Genomic DNA, 19929 nt, shown 5'->3' with positions numbered 1-19929 from the left:
CAATACTAAATACACAAGAGAACATAATAGTTTTTTATGTATTAAGCGCAAAAAGTATGACTTTTATGCTCTGAGAATGACGTTTGCTGCGCGATACAAAGTGGAGCGTCACCCCCATTTCATCCAGCTTCCAATGGTGCGGCAGAAAATTCTGTAAAAAATGGTTTGGGAAATAAAGCTAGTGTAGATAATAATCTGACACTTTGCAATTTTTTATTTGATTACAGAAATACGGAGCACTGTACAACGGATGTCTCATCGGCTACTTTAATGTTTAGGAGGAACTTGCGAACAAGATTTGATAATTTAATCATTGTAAAGAGAGTGTTTACAAAAGGGTATTGACTAAACAAAACCATCAACTAACATATCATCGAGGAACGCTGCGGTCAGAATTTCAAATTAATGAAGTAGTCTTTGTATCGTGTCGTGTGTTTGTAAAAAATTATAAGAATGTACAAAAACCAACTTGGATAGAAGGAACAATCTTTAAACGGGTCGGTAAGGTAATGTATTTAGTAAAAATAGAAGGCTTGAATAATGTGGTTTGGAGTAGGCATGTAAATCAAATTAGGAGGAAAGTAATTATAATTCACACCCATTTAATGTAAGAAGCAATCAAAATGTTCAATCAGAACAAAAGGAAGAGTCTGAAGGAGACGAATCTAATAACATTTCAATTGTTGAATTTGATAATGAAAAATTGGACCATGATAACAGCATTTCTGAAAAATATATTCGACCCAGTAGGCAAGCTAAGACTAGGGCTTTAGAACTAATTAGCTCATAAGCAAGTAAGGTTTTGGACCTATAAAATATAAATTTTGTAATAGTTTAAAACATAAGAATTATTATGTATATCTTATTTGGTGTTAAGTTTTTTTTATTACTCATGGCTTATTATTTTGGAGAAATGATATATAGATACTTTATTTACAGGCAATTTAAGGAATGCAGTTCGGTCTATTGGGGTTTTTTGTGGGACGGTCCTCGAACTGTTGGAGGTACATTTCAGTTTGTAATATACATTCTTGATTTTAACTTCTTGAGTTTTACTATCATTTAACTAGTAATTTGGCTAAGATATTACAGCTACAAAATAAATAAGTTGGGTAGACCCATTGAATGAGGTTATAAATGCAACTTACCAGATTTTTGGTCTGTGGCTACAGATAAAGTATCTTTATCACGATTTATTTTTATTTTCTTTGCATTATCTGGGTAGTAACTCAAAATTATTACTAAATAGACTTGTTGTGAATGTTTTGATTAGGGAATGACGGATGGCGATTTGTTATGATTTTGAAAGGTTGGTAACACGGCCGGATATGAATTTTCCTTAACCGCTGGGCTCGAGATTTAAAATTTCCGAATTTTAGAGCAGTTTTGCGTTTTTATGGTCAAACTTACGGTAACGAAAAAATTACAGGTTGATCGCCGAAAATGTGCTCTACAACTTTTATCTAAAGCGTTTTTCCATTAAATGAACCGTACAGGCGCAAAAAAATCTAAACCGTTTTCCCATGTTAATCAGGGTGCTCTTGGACACCTGGTATATGTTTTATTGTTGGGTTGGCTGCTCCACATTCACAGTTGCGCGAGGGTTGTTTATTCCACCTATACAGCATATCTGCACCGACACCGTTTTGCGTTCTAATTCTGTTTGCCGTCCTCCACACATTGCGGGGCAAGTCGAATCCGGCAGGTTTCCTTCGGGTGTCCATATAATCGAATGCATCTGGGGGGGCATTCTCCCTCCAGCCTGCCTCCCATACCCGGAGGCCCCCGAAATCACCCTCCTGCAGTTCCCGAGCAGTCCTGACTGGCGGATGTCTGGATTTTAATCTGGTTAGGCAGGTAGTGGGTATAAAGTCATGGATAGGCAGCTCTGGGTTATCTATTATTTTCTTGTACTTTCGTAGGAGAGCGTCACTTCGGCGGATATGTGGCGGCATGATGTGGCTAAGAGTTGGGAGCTAGTAGGTTAGGATAGGTTTTATGCATCCCGTTATGATTCGCATGCTCCTGTTGAGTTGCACATCCACCTTAGAAATATGGTGGCTGCCCATCCATACCGGAGCCCCGTATTCAGCCGCGCTAAAGACGAGACCCATCGCCGAGCATCGCAGAGTCTCGGCAGTCGCCCCCCATGATGTTCCGCATAACTTTTCCAGGATATTATTCCTCGTTTCGCAGAATATTTCAGGCTCAAGATTGGCCTGTTTATTATTTAGGTGGAAGAAGGAACCCTCTGTTTTGCTGGGGCTTGAAACTAGTCTAGGTATCTAGGGCTACAAGATCTTTTTCCAGTATTCTCGCTGCTGTTTCACGGGATTTATGTTTCACAGCTCTAGCCAGGTTATCGGTGTAAGAAAATTTATATGCAGTTGTTGCCGGAAGATGAGCAATGTACAGGTTAAACAGGGCAGGAGCCATTTCGGAGCCCTGGGAGAGGCCATTATTTAGAATTATCTGTCTGCTGGCTTTGCCACTCATGATCACCTGGAACTTACGATCAGAGAGCATGTTGTTCCACAGACCACCAAGCTTTCTACTGGGGATAACACTCAGGAATTTATAGGGCAGCCCTTCTCTCCAGACTGTATCATAGGCAGCTGTTAAGTCTATGAACACAGCTGTGGTTTTGAGACATTCCTGGTATCCTTCTAATCCCGTATTTCTTCCGGAAACGATCTAAAGAAGTTGTTAAATTTGAAACAAGGGAATTGAAAGTAACTACATTTTATCATTTAAAAACACATATTTTATCATTTATTAATCCTCAAAAAAATTATTAAAATCGAGTGACTCTCTGAAAACTATCTATTTCTCGACTGATTCATAATCGAGGAAACGTATCTATTTTCGGTGCGCTGTCTTTAACTAGTGGGTTTTCCGGTGCGCTAACAAAAACGTATTATTTCTTGCATAAAAACCTAGAGAGAGTTTTTTGAGAGTCTGGTGTGTTAGATTAGTATCCAATATAGAATAGTGCGCTTTAAATCAAATGTCATAATACGACAACTACCAGCCTGTTCTCGCATGACTTTCCATGTCGTCTTCGCCTCCCGAAAACAGGTAGTAGTCGTTAGGTTTGATTCAACACAAACATAACAATGTTATGACGATCATAACAGGATTTATTATTATAATATTATTGTGAACCGCATCTCCAGTTCCGTGATCACTTTTTCTTTGCTACAATTACTAATTTACGCTTTCTCGTTCAATCAGTTTCCGTATTAAGCAGCCTCGCATCAGTGTGCGTACTACCATGCACGCAATCCGATCGCGTTCACCTTGATACCACCGCCAAAAAGATACATCAAACAATTCGTTTATTTAGTTTTTAGTATAGACCGGTCTAAAACAAGTGCGGTATCATGAAACCTCGGGGTTTTCCATTAATTTTGTCGGGAAATGGACGGAGATTTTTGCAAACTTGTTCCAAGTTCCGTTCTGGTGATGTGATGATAAGTGATGCAATGCAAATTAAACCCTATAAAGACATACCGGGACCTAGACCTTTACCATTGCTGGGTAATACTTGGAGGTTTATTCCTTTCATTGGTAAAACCAAAAATATTCGAGATTGTGCTTGAAGGGATATTATGATCTCATATTTACAGGCGATTTTGAAATTCAGCATATCGACAAGGTTTCTATGAGATTGTACGAAAAGTATGGAAAAATTGTAAAAATGGAGGGCTTACTAGGAAGACCAGATATGTTGTTTCTGTTTGATCCTGATGAAATAGAAAATGTGTTTAGAAGAGAGGACTGTATGCCTTTGAGGCCTTCCATGCCCAGCTTGAATTACTATAAGCATAAGCTTCGCAAAGAATTTTTTGGCGACAATGCAGGTGTCATAGCAGTGTAAGTTGACTGTAATAATTGAGCTACCTGTGTTACTAGAAAAGTGGCCTGTCGTCTGTAGCAAAAGGAAAGCCATACGTACTCGCTTAAATAAAATTGAAAATTGTGTTTCAAAATTGATTTTTGGAATTTTAACCGTTTTAAAGAAAAAACTAACACATTTTAAAATCTCAGCAAATAAGACCTTAAATTTTAAAATTATTCAGAAAACCCTCTTCAGGGATGAGCATGTAATCTACAGGATGTAGAATACACCATTTATAAATCTGCCATAATTTAAAAGCTCAAGTGGTATTTAGTGAGATTAGTTCTCAAAATGCTACCAAAAGTATTTTTGGACATCATCCACATTAAATAAACTAATCGTACGGTAGCCTTTATCCATGACGATGTGATATTACTCAGATTTAGCCGGATAATTTTTGTGCTTGTCTTAGAACACTTTCTTTTTGGTGTAACCGCCCGAGACCTGTTGTAACTAAATCACGAGAGCGCAGCTCGAGTGATTTTGCCATACAGGTCGAGTTTAGTACCATAAAGAAAGTATGAGAAGATAAGCGGAAAAATTATCCTGTTCAAAATCTGAGCTCGAATGGTATTTGATAAGACAATTCCACGAATATAATCAATAATATAAGAAGACTGCGACTGCCTTGTACTGGCAGAAATACATTTTTCTAGTTCTTTTGATTTTCTGCAGTAGAACTCTATCCGAAGCGAGCCATCACCAAAACAATACAAACAAAAATCAAAATTGACAGTGCCAGCAAAAATCTCAAGGTGAGACATTGCAACAATAGAAGTGTAGTAAAAATCCATGAAAACGATGAAATCAGCAGCAAAATTACAGTAAAAAACAAATAACAGCGACACCAAAGGTGGAGAGCTTCTTTAAAAAAAATATGAAAAGGACTATCGACTGCACTTGGTTTTTCTGTCTATGTTTACAAAGGTATTTTTTATGTACATGTTATCTTATTTCTAATTATATACAAGTTTTCATAAAAAAAAATTATGCAATTTTTAATTTTACGATAAAACCAGTTATGCAACCTGCATATCTTATTATTAGACGAGTCCGCTGTAAATTTAAATATATAATATTTAGTCACGGATTTTATAATATCATGCTACATTAATAGCATGTTGCCTATTTCAACGCGCATATAAAATGTAATAAATTAATACTTATTAGTAAAGAAACGCGCGTAGCAAAATAATTATACGTGCCGTCTCTCTGTTTTATTGATAAGACTGGCTTTTTAATATGCAATATGCGTGCTTTTTTTTTTTCGGCGATTTTCACAACACGTTACCCACTTAATAATTCATAATTGGTTGTGTAATTACTTATAAACGTAAGCTCCTTTTACATAAGTCACGAAATAGTGTTGTAATGATTAATTGTATCAGATTTTAAGTCCGATTTTGCAGTCACGTTTAAAGGCTCGATAAACTAAGTTAGCACATTCTATACTGTTTGTAAAACAAGGATGTATTACAAACTTGCTTAATTTATAACACTTAATTAATTATTATTTAGAAGGTAATTTAGTGTCTCAAATCTGAAATTCAAACTTCAGTAAATTTTAGTAATAGTCAAAAATAAAACTTTTGTTCTTTGCTCACAGTTTAAACTCAGATTTCTCCAAACTGGCAGAATAAAACTTCTTTAAACCTAACTGCTAATAATAGGAATTTTTTAAAAACCTAAAAATGTATTACAATTACCACTAAAATCTAAATCTTTTTAAAAAAAAAAGTTGAGGATATTGCTAGTCGAAACGATCATCAACAGATCGATAATTCCCCAAATTTTATTAAGTTTAACAGGTTTTCCGAACAGGAGTAATGTAGAATGCATTATTTCTTACAGCAAGATTCGCAAGGCTTAACCCTTGGTCCAAGCTTAACAGTTGTGCAATAGTAGTTCAATCTATGAACCTGGTTCAAGTCAGGAACGTCACTTTGAGACGAATACAACTGTAATAAAGTTGAACTACTAGTCGCAGTTTAACGTAAATCTCAATTTATTTTCCGTCAAATCTCTCTTTTTAAAGCAAGAATCCACCTCTTTCTTCTTATCGAGAAAAGTTCTTTACGCGAATCTTGTGCTTGAAGTTCAGAGCATTTGGATTTCAAAAAATCTAACATTATCCCGCATTTCGCCGGCTACCACTATAAATTACTACAGAGAACGAAAGCATTGTCTATAAATATCTCACTTAAATTGAAAGTAATAACTAATTTTTAAATCAAACTACTTTCAAGCCTGAACAAACACATACGAATTCCAACCGAAGTTGTCCTACCACTCCTACCTCGACTATCCATCAGCTGATAATGACAATTTGCTAAAGCCTCTATACAGTGAGTGTCAGAGTAACCATCGCAATTTGATTTTTGATGAATTTCGCAGCTTATAGGCATGTAGCCTTCAAAAATCCATTTTTACTGTCCGCAAATTTCTTCAGAGCTTAGGCAAATTGAATATGAATGAGTTGTGTTATAACATATTGTTGATAATTTTTGCGGGTATTTACATTTGAAACACAATTTCTTGTATTTAAAAATAAGAACACATTACTTTAAAATTTTATTCAAAGTTTAACACAAGCTTCCCTCTACCTTATTTTAGTAAGTATTTATTCAACACCATTCAGCTCATTATTACCACAATGCTATTACCTTGCTACTAACAGAAAAAAATTCCACAAAGCCATACTACATCCAGTTTTCATGGACCTTAATAGAATATTAAGTATCAAGAACAGTAAGCAAGCAATTACTGATCGATGACAAAGAATGGTTATTTTAATTTGTCTGATATCAGTGAAGCTATTACTGTTCGTAATGCTAACACTATTTAACAATCATTTTTTACGCGCTCAAACTAGAGACCCTCCAATTGAGTTGTTGTCAATTTATTGATGTTGTTAATTATGACATTTATTGTCAATTGTATCACGTATATTACACTTTAATTACACGTAGTGATTCTTGAGCATTAGGTAAGGTAAACTAGAGTAGGGTGGCTGAGTAAAGTGTTAGAACCTTAGCAAGGTCAGAGATAAGTTGCCTTATAGCAAGAGTTCCTTCAAAGTGAAGGATTGGATTAGTTTGTGAGAAAGGGTAAAATATATTATAGATAGGTTGTAAATAGCAAAGTACCTACCTTTCAAAGTGAAGGAATTGGAGGTGATTACTTGAAGGAATTATTGAGAGAGTAAATTATAGATGTGTTGCAAATAGCAAGAGTACCTTTCAAAGTGAAGGATTTGGGGGTTGTTTTGGTTGACCCTCTTATTGGGACAGCGTTACTTGTTACGGGTTGAGAGCTTGGTTTTAGAGAGAGTTTGGTTTGAATCGCAGCTTGATTTTATAATCCAAAATTCGGTTTCCCACACCCGTCCAAATGAGCCATCTGGGATAAGCTTAAACAAAGAGGACTGGAAAGGTTCGCATTTTTCATTGTGCTAAAATATGAAAGAATATGAAGTTTTATTGCATCACGTGCGAAAGTGACTTTTTTGGGTAAAACATAACTGTGTTCTTTAAAGAAGTTAGAATTTGCTACGCCTTGAATGAAATATTGCTGAACCCTAGAAAATGGTTGTCAGTAAATCTACGTTTGGATTGTAAATGAAATTGCTCTTGGGACACTGGGGTCTTAATGAAAGTTAATAGCTTGTGATAGATTGCACTCAGGTTTTGATTGTCTGAATCTCTTAAGTCAACTGCATTTTGTAGAAAATTAAGGTAGACGCATTATCTAAGACTGTGCTTTAAAAGACAGTGATGACTGCTGACTGTATTTATGTTACATTTCGATTAGTAGTAATTTTCTTTGAATCATTTCAGTCACGGTGAAAACTGGCAGAAATTCAGATCTAAAGTAAACCAAATAATGCTCCAGCCAAGATCAGCCAAAATGTATTCGGACGTTATTTCTGAAACGGCAGATGAGTTTGTTGAAAGGTAAGGAACTACTTCATTACTTTTATGTGTAGATCGATTGTGAAAATAATCACATTATTATAACTTTATTTATGTTTCACCTATCCATTATTAATAAATAATACCTTGGAAACGGTGTAAGCTTATAGTGTCCATATCAACCTGAGGGCATCATAGGCGGGCGTTATCATAACGCCCGCTTATTACTGACAGGAATATCAAAGTCACATCATTCAGGTAAAAAAAATCTTTAAACAACATACTTACCTTACTTTTCAATGCCAGAAACAGTAAATAATTGCTGAATTAGGTGAAACAAAAAACATTGTATGCACCACAGGCGTTAGGGAGAGTATAATGTCCATCAGGCCGAAAGCATGGGGCCATAGGCCCTCGGGCTGTTTCGGCCTTCAGGACATTATGTTCTCTTTAACGCCCTTGGTACATAAGTAGCTATTGTTTTTATATTCTTACAGCTTAATTTTGCTGTTTCGTAAGAATTTTATGAATGGTATTTGGTCTCGTGAATAAAATATACAGACTGTTTCTTAAGGGATTTAAATAAACTGCGCTCCACTTCAACCGGGACAGTGATTTTTTTGATCATTTTTAGAAGTCGAATCAAATCAAGAAATTTTGATGCGGTTTCCGAAAAAGACGTACATTGCAATGCTTTATCTCGAATTAAGTTATGGCAGCAGCTTTTTATTTGTCATTTTAAATCGGGAGTAATTTTATTATTATCTGTTACTTAATTTTAAAACAACCCAATGCCCGAGAAGACCATGTAGGGGGTCTAGAAGAGGAGTTAGATAAAGTTTGCGATCCTATTAGAAGTTTAAGTGTTGTTTATCAAATTTGTATTCCTTGTCTAATATTTTTTCTCAAGAATAATGCTCCATAATTAAAGCAGTTTATTCTAACAAGAGTTTTACATTTCCTAGGATAAAAAAAATCCGAGATGGTCAACTCGAGGTGCCTGGAACCTTTTTAAATGAACTACACAGATGGTCACTAGAATGTAAGTATAATTTATCACAACATTTTCAATTCTTATGTAAATAAGGGTGTTATATATTTAATAGCACTAGCCAGAATCGCTCTGGATATACGAATGGGTTGTCTGGACGAAACACCGCCGTCAGATACTCAAAGGCTAATTGATTCCATCAACACTTTCTTCATTAACGTCCCAATTTTGGAACTGAAAATACCGTTCTGGCGAATATTAAACACTCCTACTTTTCGGAAGTACATTGAGGCTTTGGACTCTATTAGAGAGTAAAGTATTATGTTTATTTATACAGGGTGGTAATAACGCTTACAATGAATGATTAAAAATATCTAAATAAACCCAAAGTGTTTTGAAACGTTTCTACAAAGGATTTCAAATGTACCGGAACGGTCTATCTTTTCCTACCAGGTGAATGCTGCAAAGCTGGAATTTTGGAATCACGTTAGATTAGAAAATGTATTTCTTGATGGTTGTTTTTAATTTTTAGCATCTAGGTATTCAGTCCAGCAAAAATCAGTATAGTATACTCAAAATTGTAAAAAATTGCTTCAGTTCTGGAAAGAAAGTATGATGTAATAATGAAGGAAATGACCCTCTTTCTTAATAGAAAAAAATGTAGCAACAGGTTAGATTACCTTAAAACTGAAAGAGGATTGACATCTATTCTCACAAACCTTCTTCAATGTTTCTTAAAAATGTTCTTTTAATTAAATTATTATTGTTTTGTATGCAAATTCAATGCAATAAGAAAATCAAACAAACCAATCAATTTAAGAAACTTTTAAATCTTTTAAATGTTTATGTATATGCACTTTAACTTTCTGTTGCCATTAAACAAATATACATAGATACTTCTTGTAAAGGGAACTAATTAGTTTTGTAATTTTACTTTTACTTGCTTTCCCAGTAGTTACCTAATTGATTTGTTCAAAATCTCCTTCTTCTTCTTCTTATCACGCCCTCTCCTGCCGAAGGTTGGCTATCCAAATGGCAATTTGGCCATGAGTTCTGACGTCTTCCTACTGATCTTTTCTCCTCTTTGTCTTCCATTATGAGGCGTAGTATTTCGTATTTATCACCTCTTATCACATGACCCAGGTATTGCATTTTTCTCTCCTTGATGGTGCTCAGTAGTTCTTTTTGTTCGTGCATGCGCTGGAGTACTTCATCGTTGGTGATCCTTTGTATCCATGAAATTCACAGCATTCGTCTATACACGTACATTTGGAAAACTTCTATTCTCTTTTTTGTCTGTGGAGTTAGTGTCCAGCTTTCACATCCATAGAGCAGAACAGAGAAGACGTAGTATCTGATCATTCAAGTTCTGAGTTCCAAACTGTGGTCTAGTCTTGTAAAAAATGATTTCATACTTATGAATATTTTTCTCGTTTGCTCAATTCTTGAAAGTATTTCCCTTTTCACAACTAAGTTTTATTTATCTAATATATTTACAAGGAAGTTTTATTAGCAGATGGAAATACCGACCCTAAGGATGAGAAATTTATACGGTAGATAGAGATATGAGTTTTCGATTGGGAACTGTATTATTGAATATTTATCGTGTTTGGAGAAGCGAACCGATTCTGTAATCATATCTGAGTAATGTTACTCGTTCTCTTGTGTTTAATTGAACCATTTTCCATTCCAATTGCAATTGCAATGCGACATGACACATCATAAATGTTTGACACAAAAATTCAACCTATTATGATTATTTTGAAAAATTGAAAATTCATCCAAATTATAATTTGATATTAATAAGTAAGTAGTCAACAATGAAACCTAGTGTTTTTTGATACGAATAAATCTTTGTTAAACCTTAACTGCTGGTTATAGGTGTTTAGAAAAAACATAAAAATTCATTAAACCCATCATCGACTCATTTAAAAAAAGATGGTGGATATAGCTGCTCCGAAGACGTAAAATTTCTAAATGACCATCAAGAGATGGGTTTTTCAACCTTACGTGATATTACAAAATTTCATCTTTGCAGTTTCTATCTTGTAGAAAAAAGTAGTTTGATCCGGAACATTTGGAATTCGTTGTTTAATTACAAAGAGGGTTAAGCTTTTAAACTTGTACAGGGTGGACCATAAACCATAAGTAATGGGACATAGAGCTACAGCTTATTACTGACTTCAAACCTGATGCCAGAAGTTAATATGCTCTTCAATAAGATTGTTTTGACAAGGTTCGATTTGCCTAACAAATCATTTTTTATTCGCTCAAATTAAAGACCCTCAATTAAGCTGAGGGATTTGCGAGGTGCTGGAGTTTTGAAATTATGACACTTATTGTCAATTTTATCACGTATATTATACTTTAATTCTTCTTCTTGTCATGCTATCCGTTAACGGATGTTTGCGACTACATTCTTCATTTCATCCCTGTTCCCAGCGGTGTGAATCAGTGTCTGTATGTTGTGCATTCCCGTCCAATGTCTAATATTCCGTAGCCAAGACATCTTTTTCCTTCCTACTCCTCTCCGACCCTCTATCTTACCCTCAATTATCAATTGCAAGTATTTATATTTTTCGTTCCTCATGACGTGCCCTAGGTATGCAGTTTTTCTCTTTTTGATGGTGGTGAACAACTCTCGCTCTTTGTTTACAGATGCTAGCACATCTTCATTTGTTATTCTTGCTGTCCAGGGTATTTTGAGGATCCTGCGGTACAACCACATCTCGAACGCTTCTAATTTGTTGATGGTGTTTACTTTGAGGGTCCAACCTTCCATCCCATAAAGAAGCACCGACCAGACGTAGCACTTCAGGAATCTTAGTCTCAAATCAAGATCGAAGTCCGAGCAAGTGAACACTCTTTTTAGTTTAAAAAATGCTTCCCGCGCTTGTTCAATGCGGCATTTAATTTCCAAGTCAGATGTCCAGTCCTCAGACGACCACACTCCCAAATACTTAAATTTATTAACCCTTTCTATGCGCATCGTGTTGAACGTTATCTCGGAGTCTTCAAAGGCATTCATATCTTTTGTGATCACTAAAAACTTTGTTTTCTTGGTGTTTATGTTGAGACCCACCGATCTACTGTGTTCCCCTACGATGTTGACTAGTCGTTGTAAGTCCTGCATATTATCAGTGATCAGCACTGTGTCGTCGGCATAGCGGATGTTGTTGATCCACATCCCGTTAACCTTAATACCGATCTCTTTCTCTTCCAAAGCTTCACAGTTAAACAGTACAGGTTAAACAGTAGCGGGGACAGAACACATCCCTGTCGCACTCCTTTCCGAATCTGTACGTTGTTAGACAGGTCGCCATCCAATTTAATCTGTGCAGTCTGGTTCCAATATAAATTTTCGATGCATCTGATATCCTTTTGATCTATATCAAGGTTTCTCAGGAGTTGCATTAGTCTATGATGTTCGACTCGATCAAATGCTTTTTCGTAGTCCACAAAGCACAGGCAGATGTCTTTTTTGACGTCACAACAGTTCTGGATAAGCACTTGTGTTGCCACCATCGCCTCTCTTGTGCCCATTCCCTCTCTGAACCCAAACTGTGAATCACTAATATCTCTTTCGCACTTTTTATAAATTCTTTGGTGGATTATTTTTAGAAATATTTTTAGGGCATGGCTCATCAAGCTGATGAGTCGGTGGTCTTCGCATTTTCTTGCGTTGGTTTTTTTGGGCAAAGGTATGAAGGTGGAATTCAGCCATTGTTGTGGGTATTGTCCTGTTTCATAGATGATGTTAAATATCTTTTGTAGAGCTTCAATGCTTGTTTCATCCAAAATTTTCAAAATCTCTGACGGAATCTCATCGGGCCCGGTGGCCTTGTTGTTCTTCGAGCTACGAATTGCTTTCTCTATTTCCGCTTTTAAAATCGGTGGTCCCGTCAACTGCCTATTATTTTCACTCCCAACCGAGGGTCTGTCTTGGTGAAAAAGTTGTTCTATATATTTTTCCCAAATTTTGACTTTCTCTTTGATGTCGGTAACTATTTGATTGGTTTCATCGACCAGTATACTAGATTTCTTCCCTCGGTGCATTCCAGCAGTCGCCTTGAGCTTTTTGTGGAGGTTAAACCCATCGTTTTTCCTTTGCAGTTCTTCTATTTCAGTACATTCCTGCTTCAGCCATTCGTTCTTTGCCATTCTTATTTTTTATACTTTAATTACTTGTAGTGATTCTTGATCAATAGGTAAGGTAAACAGAGTAGAGTGTGACCTTAGCAGGGTCAGAGATAAGTTGCCTTATAGCAAGTGTACCTTCAAAGTGAAAGATTGGATTGGTTTCTTAGTCGAAGGATTTGTGAGAAAGAGTAAAATATAGATAGGTTGCAAATAGCAAGAGTATCTTTCAAAGTGAAGGAATTGGGGTTGTTACTTGGTTGGCCGTCTTATTGGGACAGCGTTACATGGTGATGGTAGGTTTGAGAAAGCTTGTTTTTGAGAGTGTTTATTTAGAATTGCAGCTTGATTTTATGGCCCAAAATTCGGTTTCACACACTCGTCCAAATGGTCCATCTGTGATAAGCTTAAACAAAGAGGTCTGAGAAATGTCGTATTTTTCATTGTGCTAAAATATGAAACGATGAAGTAACGGTAAAGCAACGGATAAGTTTTATTGCATCAAGAGTTAAAAAAATAAATGTGTTCTTTAAGGAAGAATTTGCTACGCTATGAAAGAAATATTGGTGGACCCTAAAAAAATGGTTCTTAGTAATCTACGTTTGATGGGTTATAAATGAAATTGCTCTTGAGTCACATCTGGCATTGATTCATAAATTGTTGGACTTTGAGAACAAAGATCTGCTCTTAGATGCTAGTTGGTTAGAGAGTAACAATAAAAACCACTTACTCTATTAATGACAATCCACTGCCAAGGAGAGACCATTGTAGGGATCTGGGAGTCACTATTGGGGCTGGTTTAAAAACACTAAATATTTCCAGCATCTTGACATTATAATCAGGCTTCACAATATATTTGTAAGGCCTCACTTTCAGTAGTTTTAGTAACCATCTACAGTATGGGGTCCCACAACTGACTATCATACAGAACTCATCGACAAAGTTCACAAAAAAAATTTAGATTTCTCTAACTTAAAAAAATGTACATTGACTATTCATTATTAGTGTCCTACACGACTATTCTTGACATGTTTGGGATGCAGAGTCTTCTTGATAGGCGAGTAGACCGTTCGGTGTTAGTACGTTTACCATGTGGCGTTCGTTACCATAATTTCAGCGTATGGTCCACCCTGTATAACTGTGTCCTAGTTCTGATTTTCTGATCAGATATCCGGAACTTTTCTAAAGGTAATTTTATAAGTTTATTTTAATTTTAGGATTTGTCTAAAATACATACAAATTTCAATGGACAATTTAGATCAGAAAGGGGATGTGGATTATGCCCAACTGTCAGTAATGCAAAAAGTTTTGGAGCGCGAGGGTGACGTTAAAGTTGCCAGCATACTTGCTTTGGACCTGTTCTTAGTCGGTGTTGACACTGTAAGTTATGTTTGCATCATTTTTTGTGTGTTAGATAACCGAAAATATATTGTTGTGTACTATTGAGTCCTAAAGCCATATAATGTCGGAAAAACTCCGAAAAATTTAAATTTTTTAGACTCTCAGGCTTTTCTGATACTGTTTTGTTTTTGTGTCTTGATCTAATCAGAAAACGAGTTTATGCGTTTAGTATGCGGTTACTGATACTCCAAATATAAGCACAATTTAGTTTTTAACAATATCTTTTGTATATAATTTAGTTAATTTGTTTTTAAAAATATACCTTCTACTTCTACATTTTTCTTTAAGAAAGGTATTATGCTGGAAAATTTTGAAATATCAATTCCTCCTCAATATACAGGGTGATTCCAAAGTTGGTGCTTTCCTTTCACCTGCGAATAGGGCTTCAAAAAATAAGTTTTTTTTTCCTTTGACGCTTTTTCGAAATATGAACAATAACGAAGATACAGGGTGTCAAAGTTTTACTGAAAAAAAAACAAAATAAAAAATAACTTAAATTTAATTTTAACTAACTACAGGTTATTCATTTTCAACAGACATAAACAAAAACAAAAGATTTCAGACGCCTTTGAACTAAGTTTTAATAATTTGACATTTTAAATTAAAACAGCATTTAATTTTAGGCACGCATTAAGACGGTTTTTATTTTTTTACTCGAAAGCGGTGCGTCGTAGCAAAAAATAATAAAAGGGGTTTTATTTTTAGAATTGAACAAGGAATTCAATAATAAATTTTATGTTGAAAAAAACCAGTAGGGTGATAATTTTTTTCAAAAATGTTTTAAAAAACTTGTACGCGCGCCACTGGTAAACGCAAGGAAATTGTTGTTTCTTGGAAAATTTCCTTTCCACGTAGCTACTGACACCTACAAAATTTTGTCTAATTACTTCAAGTGGTTTGACCAAAATCATTAAATTTTAATTTTTTCAATAAAACTTTGACACCCTGTATCTTCGTGATTGTTCATATTTCGAAAAAGCGTCAAAGAAAAAAAAACCTTATTTTTTGAAGCCCTATTCGCAAGTGAAAGGAAAGCACCAACTTTGGAATCACCCTGTATATTACTCCGCACTCATAGCGGACCGAACTCCACTTCGCGTCGTTCGGTCAACTGCAATCAGCGTGCGGAAAAGTGTCACTTCCCGCACTTGTTAGGTAAATAACTATTACGGTCCGTCTTTTAGGACAACGGGCAGTAAGTAAAAATCAACTATTTAAAAACAATTTTTGCGTAAAACGTTGTACTTGCCATGAGGCAATAAAAGGACTACGCTTTCCTACTTCTCCGTTCTCTAAACTGTTATAGTTATTTACCAAACAAGTGCGGGAAGTAACACTTTTCTGCACGCTTATTGCAGTTGACCGAATGACGCGAAGCCGAACTCCGTCCGCTATCGAGCGCGGAAAAGACACTTCCGGCACGTATTATTAGGTACAATGTTTTTCGTACGATCCTGCAGAAAACTACATTGAGAACATTATTCAATTGTACAATTAGTGTTTATGTCATGCTATATGTAGAGGGTTACAAAAGAAAACCAGTCAAATAAATTTCTTACAGGTAGGTTGTCAGTTTAGATTTTAGATGTTGTCAAAATATTTTTCTTAAGATTACTATCATACTACTCAGGTAAAACAGTTTATTTACATTGTAATACATTAACAAGTAGTTATTAAATAGTCACTTAAACTGAACATGTAAAAAAATAACTAAATATAACGTATAATTAAACTATAATAATTTAACGAAATACATTAAATTATCAATACAATCAAAATCGTGCGGTAAAGTACTTTACCTCACTAGAGCGGAAAAGTGCTACTTCCGCCATAAAAAATCGTGCGGCAAAGTACACTTTTCCGAACGATCGTAGGAAAAGTAATTAACGAATATCCCTGTATGAAGTCAGAGAAGACACACTTCACAAAACTGTCACTAAAATGGATGATATGATTTGTTTGAAAATAAATATCATTGTGGTAACTTACAATCTGTAAGCACAAATTAATTATGTTTGTTTGTTTATTGTGTAGGAAAACGGTACAATCTTCTTTAACGTTTCAAATCATTATTGTATGTATTATTGATGATTAACCTTCAGCTGCAAAAACAAGCAACAAGCACAAGGATTTCCTACAATTCATACCATTTATTTTCCGTTTAGTAAAATACGCTTCAGTAACAACCTTTTAATATGGCAATAACGTGATTTGTTGGCCGTGACCTGTATAATTATTGCGACTTGCCTTACAACAGAACTTTTTAATGCAAGGTAATTTCGAACTGTAGAGTCCTGGAAAAAACGTATAATATCTATACAGGGTGTCCCAAAACCTCACATAGAAAAGTATGTTCTAATGCCTTTGCAAAATATGGATGTTGACAATCCAAATATGATATATTCAAGGTTGTTACACTTTCTGTTATAGCGGAAGTCAGGTAAGTTGTCATTTCAGCTCTCGTACGTCTCCTTGAACTTAAGAAAAAAATTATTTCTCTCTTATACGATCTGTAGCAGTATCGATTCGTACATGACTGCTGCGCGAGTGACAAGTGTTCGAATAAAAAGTTTTGGTTGAGGCGTAAATTGTATGCAATGCAATGAGATAGTCATGCAGAATGAAATAAGTAAAGCATAAGTAGTATGCATAACAAAGACATAGTAAGGCATAATAAAGACAAAATGAAAAAAAACTAAAATCAGCTCTAAGAAATGTTAATAACAATGGAATCTGTTAAAGACGATAAACTTAACGAGTAAGTTGGTACTCGCAGTTGAAGCATAATTTTGTATGCAAAAATTGTTATTTAAAGGAAATTTGTTAGAATATTTTTATTTATTTAATAATTAGGATGATTTTAATGAAATCACAGTACAAAAAATAGTGTAAATCACGAACAGTAACAGCTTTACTGATCTCAGACAAATTAGAATATCCAAACTTTGTCATCGATCAGTAAAGCTTACTTGCTGTTCTTGATACTTAATATATTATTAAAAAGCCCACAATAAGCTTAATAAAAATAAAGGAGGAAAACATACAGTGTGTACCATTAAAAACAAGTTAATATTATAAATAGAAAAGAGACGACGTTAGAGAAAACTGGATTTTACTCTGGAAAGGACCCGTTTTAACCTCCTTAAAATATATGGGGAGTACATCAAAGTGACATTTTACATTTTCATTTTCACTAAAAATAAGCACCATACCCTTCAAAAGTGTCGAAAATTGGACATTCTATACAAAGGAAATACAATTAGTTGACTTTAAAATTACACGGTCATTTTAGCACTTTTCCGTCTCAGAAAAGAAGTAAACTGCAGACTCTTTAAGATAAAACGTGTTATTTCTAACATACACTTAAATATTAATACTTTTTTAATACCAGACTTCCAATGCTATGGCCTCGATTTTATATCAGTTAGCCGTAAATCCTCACAAACAAGAGATTGTTCATCACGAAATCAACCGACTACTACCGGATAATACGAAACTAACCAGTGAAAAATTAGAAGAAATGACCTACTTGAAGGCTTGCATCAAAGAAACATTAAGGTTTTATTATTATTTTTTTTTAGTTTACCTGAACTAATATGAAAATTATCTGTCAGAATGTTTCCTGTTGTAATCGGGAATGGCAGACAAACTACCCAGGACTCAGTTATAAAAGGTTACCACGTGCCAAAAGGAGTTCAAGTGATTTTCCAGCATTACGTCATCAGCAACCAAGAAGAATACTTCAAAAGAAGTACAGAGTTTTTGCCTGAAAGATGGCTGAAATTGGATCGCACTACGCCCGAACATCATCCTTTTGCCTCTTTACCATTTGGGTTTGGTAAAAGAATGTGCTTGGGAAAGAGATTTGCCGAATTGGAATTACAAACTCTATTGATCAAAGTAAAAAGCCTAGTTAACATCTGTGTAATAAGATTTTCTAATGATTATATTATTTTTAGGTTTTACAAAACTTTAAAGTGGAGTATCACCACAAAAAGTTGGATTACTTCATTCATCCTATGTACACACCAAATGGTCCATTGCGATTAAGATTTATTAATAAAAGATAGTTCAAAACTGTACTTTTTTATTATACATATACGTAGAGCGGTATTCTTGTCGGAATGACTGGAGTTTGAGGAATTAGAATACAGTTTGTCCAAGAGAACCCTGGACATAGAAGTTTAACATGGGAAACTCCTATGTCCCTATGTCAGTTAATGAAAAAACGCTTCAGATAAAGCTGTAGAACAAATCTTCGGCTATGAACTTGTAATTTTTATTCTAATACCGTTTTCAACTTATTGCACTAATGTTGCACTAGCCTGCACTAGAAAACTGTGTCGTGTTCCACTTATTAAGTGCAATAAGAATAGTGCGTTTTCTGTATGCTAGACTTAATGTTTGTACCACTAGGTTCAATCAGATTTGCACTCAGTGCGTAATTTTTGGCGCAAGCTTTTGAGGATAGTGGCCGTTCGGTGCAAGTTTTGTTATAACATTGATGGTAATTAATTATTATTTTTTTAAATAAATTATAATTTAATTTTTAAAAAACAATTGAAACTTTTCTTTAAAACAGAGTAACAAGCCAACAGGATATATTTTATTATGGTAAGACACTATAATATACATGCCATTACTATCTCAAGAAGCTATATTATTTGATGAATTCGCAGTCATTCAAAAAATTGTCCACTCACACTACTTGAATTCCTTGTGGAATCTTCCTCTTCATCCGCAGTAATTTTTTTAGTCGTTCCTCTTATTCAAATAAGTCGTTACAAGGACAACCAAATCATACGGACTCACGACACTCTTATATTTAAGTACTTTTTTAAGTATCAAGAACACTTTAATTTGTCTCAGATCAATAACCCGCTAACCCGCTAATCAGATCAATAAAGCTATTGCTGTTCGTGATGCTTACACTACTTTTTGTAGCACACAAACCAATTAACTAATACTACTTACAAAGTAATTAACATTAGTCTAGCATATTATTTCAGCTGGAAGGTAGTAAATTCGTTCTTGTTCAGTTTAACTACTTTATGGTTTGTTAACACTAGTAGTCACGAACTAGTTCCGCTCTCGAAACGTCCAAAAATAGCAATTTATTGCTGCTAGCATAAACTATATCCTTCATCCACTGAAACTACAGTGCAATTTTCACTTGATTACAGCGACAATTGCTATCCTAAGTGAAAATTGCAGCATGTTCTGCTGACCATATAGTTCAAATCATAGCTACTATGTAACAAATTGGCAGCACATCTAGTTAAATCTGACAATTAAAACTAAAAAAGGTTATATTACAGAATTGAGAGTATATTTTGATTCGCGATATAGTCCACAAAATACGTTTCGTGCCTGTAAAATTTTACAAAATCTTGCATTTAGACTTGTTGCACTATAGAAACAGCTGTCATGCATTTTATGGTTATCTTCATAAAAAAGTGCCCTCTCTTTCGGATCGGTCACTTTTTGACAAATAAACATATGATTCATTGAAGTTGTTTCTAGGGCAACAATATTCATGCATCATTTTCGGCAACAACATATTACTATTAATAATTTTGATGTTATAA

At 34.9% G+C, this 19929-nt stretch overlaps 2 protein-coding genes across 2 annotated transcripts in view; one reads left to right on the top strand and one right to left on the bottom strand.

Annotated features, from left to right (window-relative positions):
* Positions 1-19929, bottom strand: part of LOC145731064 (odorant receptor 67c-like) — a 179942-nt gene that overhangs the window by 69572 nt on the left and 90441 nt on the right. The gene's annotated exons all lie outside the window — the stretch shown is intronic.
* LOC145731063 (putative cytochrome P450 49a1) lies at positions 3232-18418 on the top strand. The gene is made up of 9 exons (XM_081982647.1): positions 3232-3570; positions 3630-3876; positions 7738-7854; positions 8778-8854; positions 8919-9114; positions 14158-14320; positions 17733-17899; positions 17956-18241; positions 18301-18418. Exons 1-9 carry the CDS (start codon positions 3384-3386, stop codon positions 18409-18411), a joined length of 1551 nt encoding a protein of 516 aa, XP_081838773.1. The 5' UTR covers positions 3232-3383; the 3' UTR covers positions 18412-18418.

Source organism: Ips typographus, linkage group LG6 (assembly GCF_016097725.1).
Source record: "Ips typographus isolate SLU linkage group LG6, UJ_Ityp_2.0, whole genome shotgun sequence".
Lineage (NCBI taxonomy): Eukaryota > Metazoa > Arthropoda > Insecta > Coleoptera > Curculionidae > Ips > Ips typographus.
This window is presented reverse-complemented; position numbering and strand designations above follow the sequence as displayed.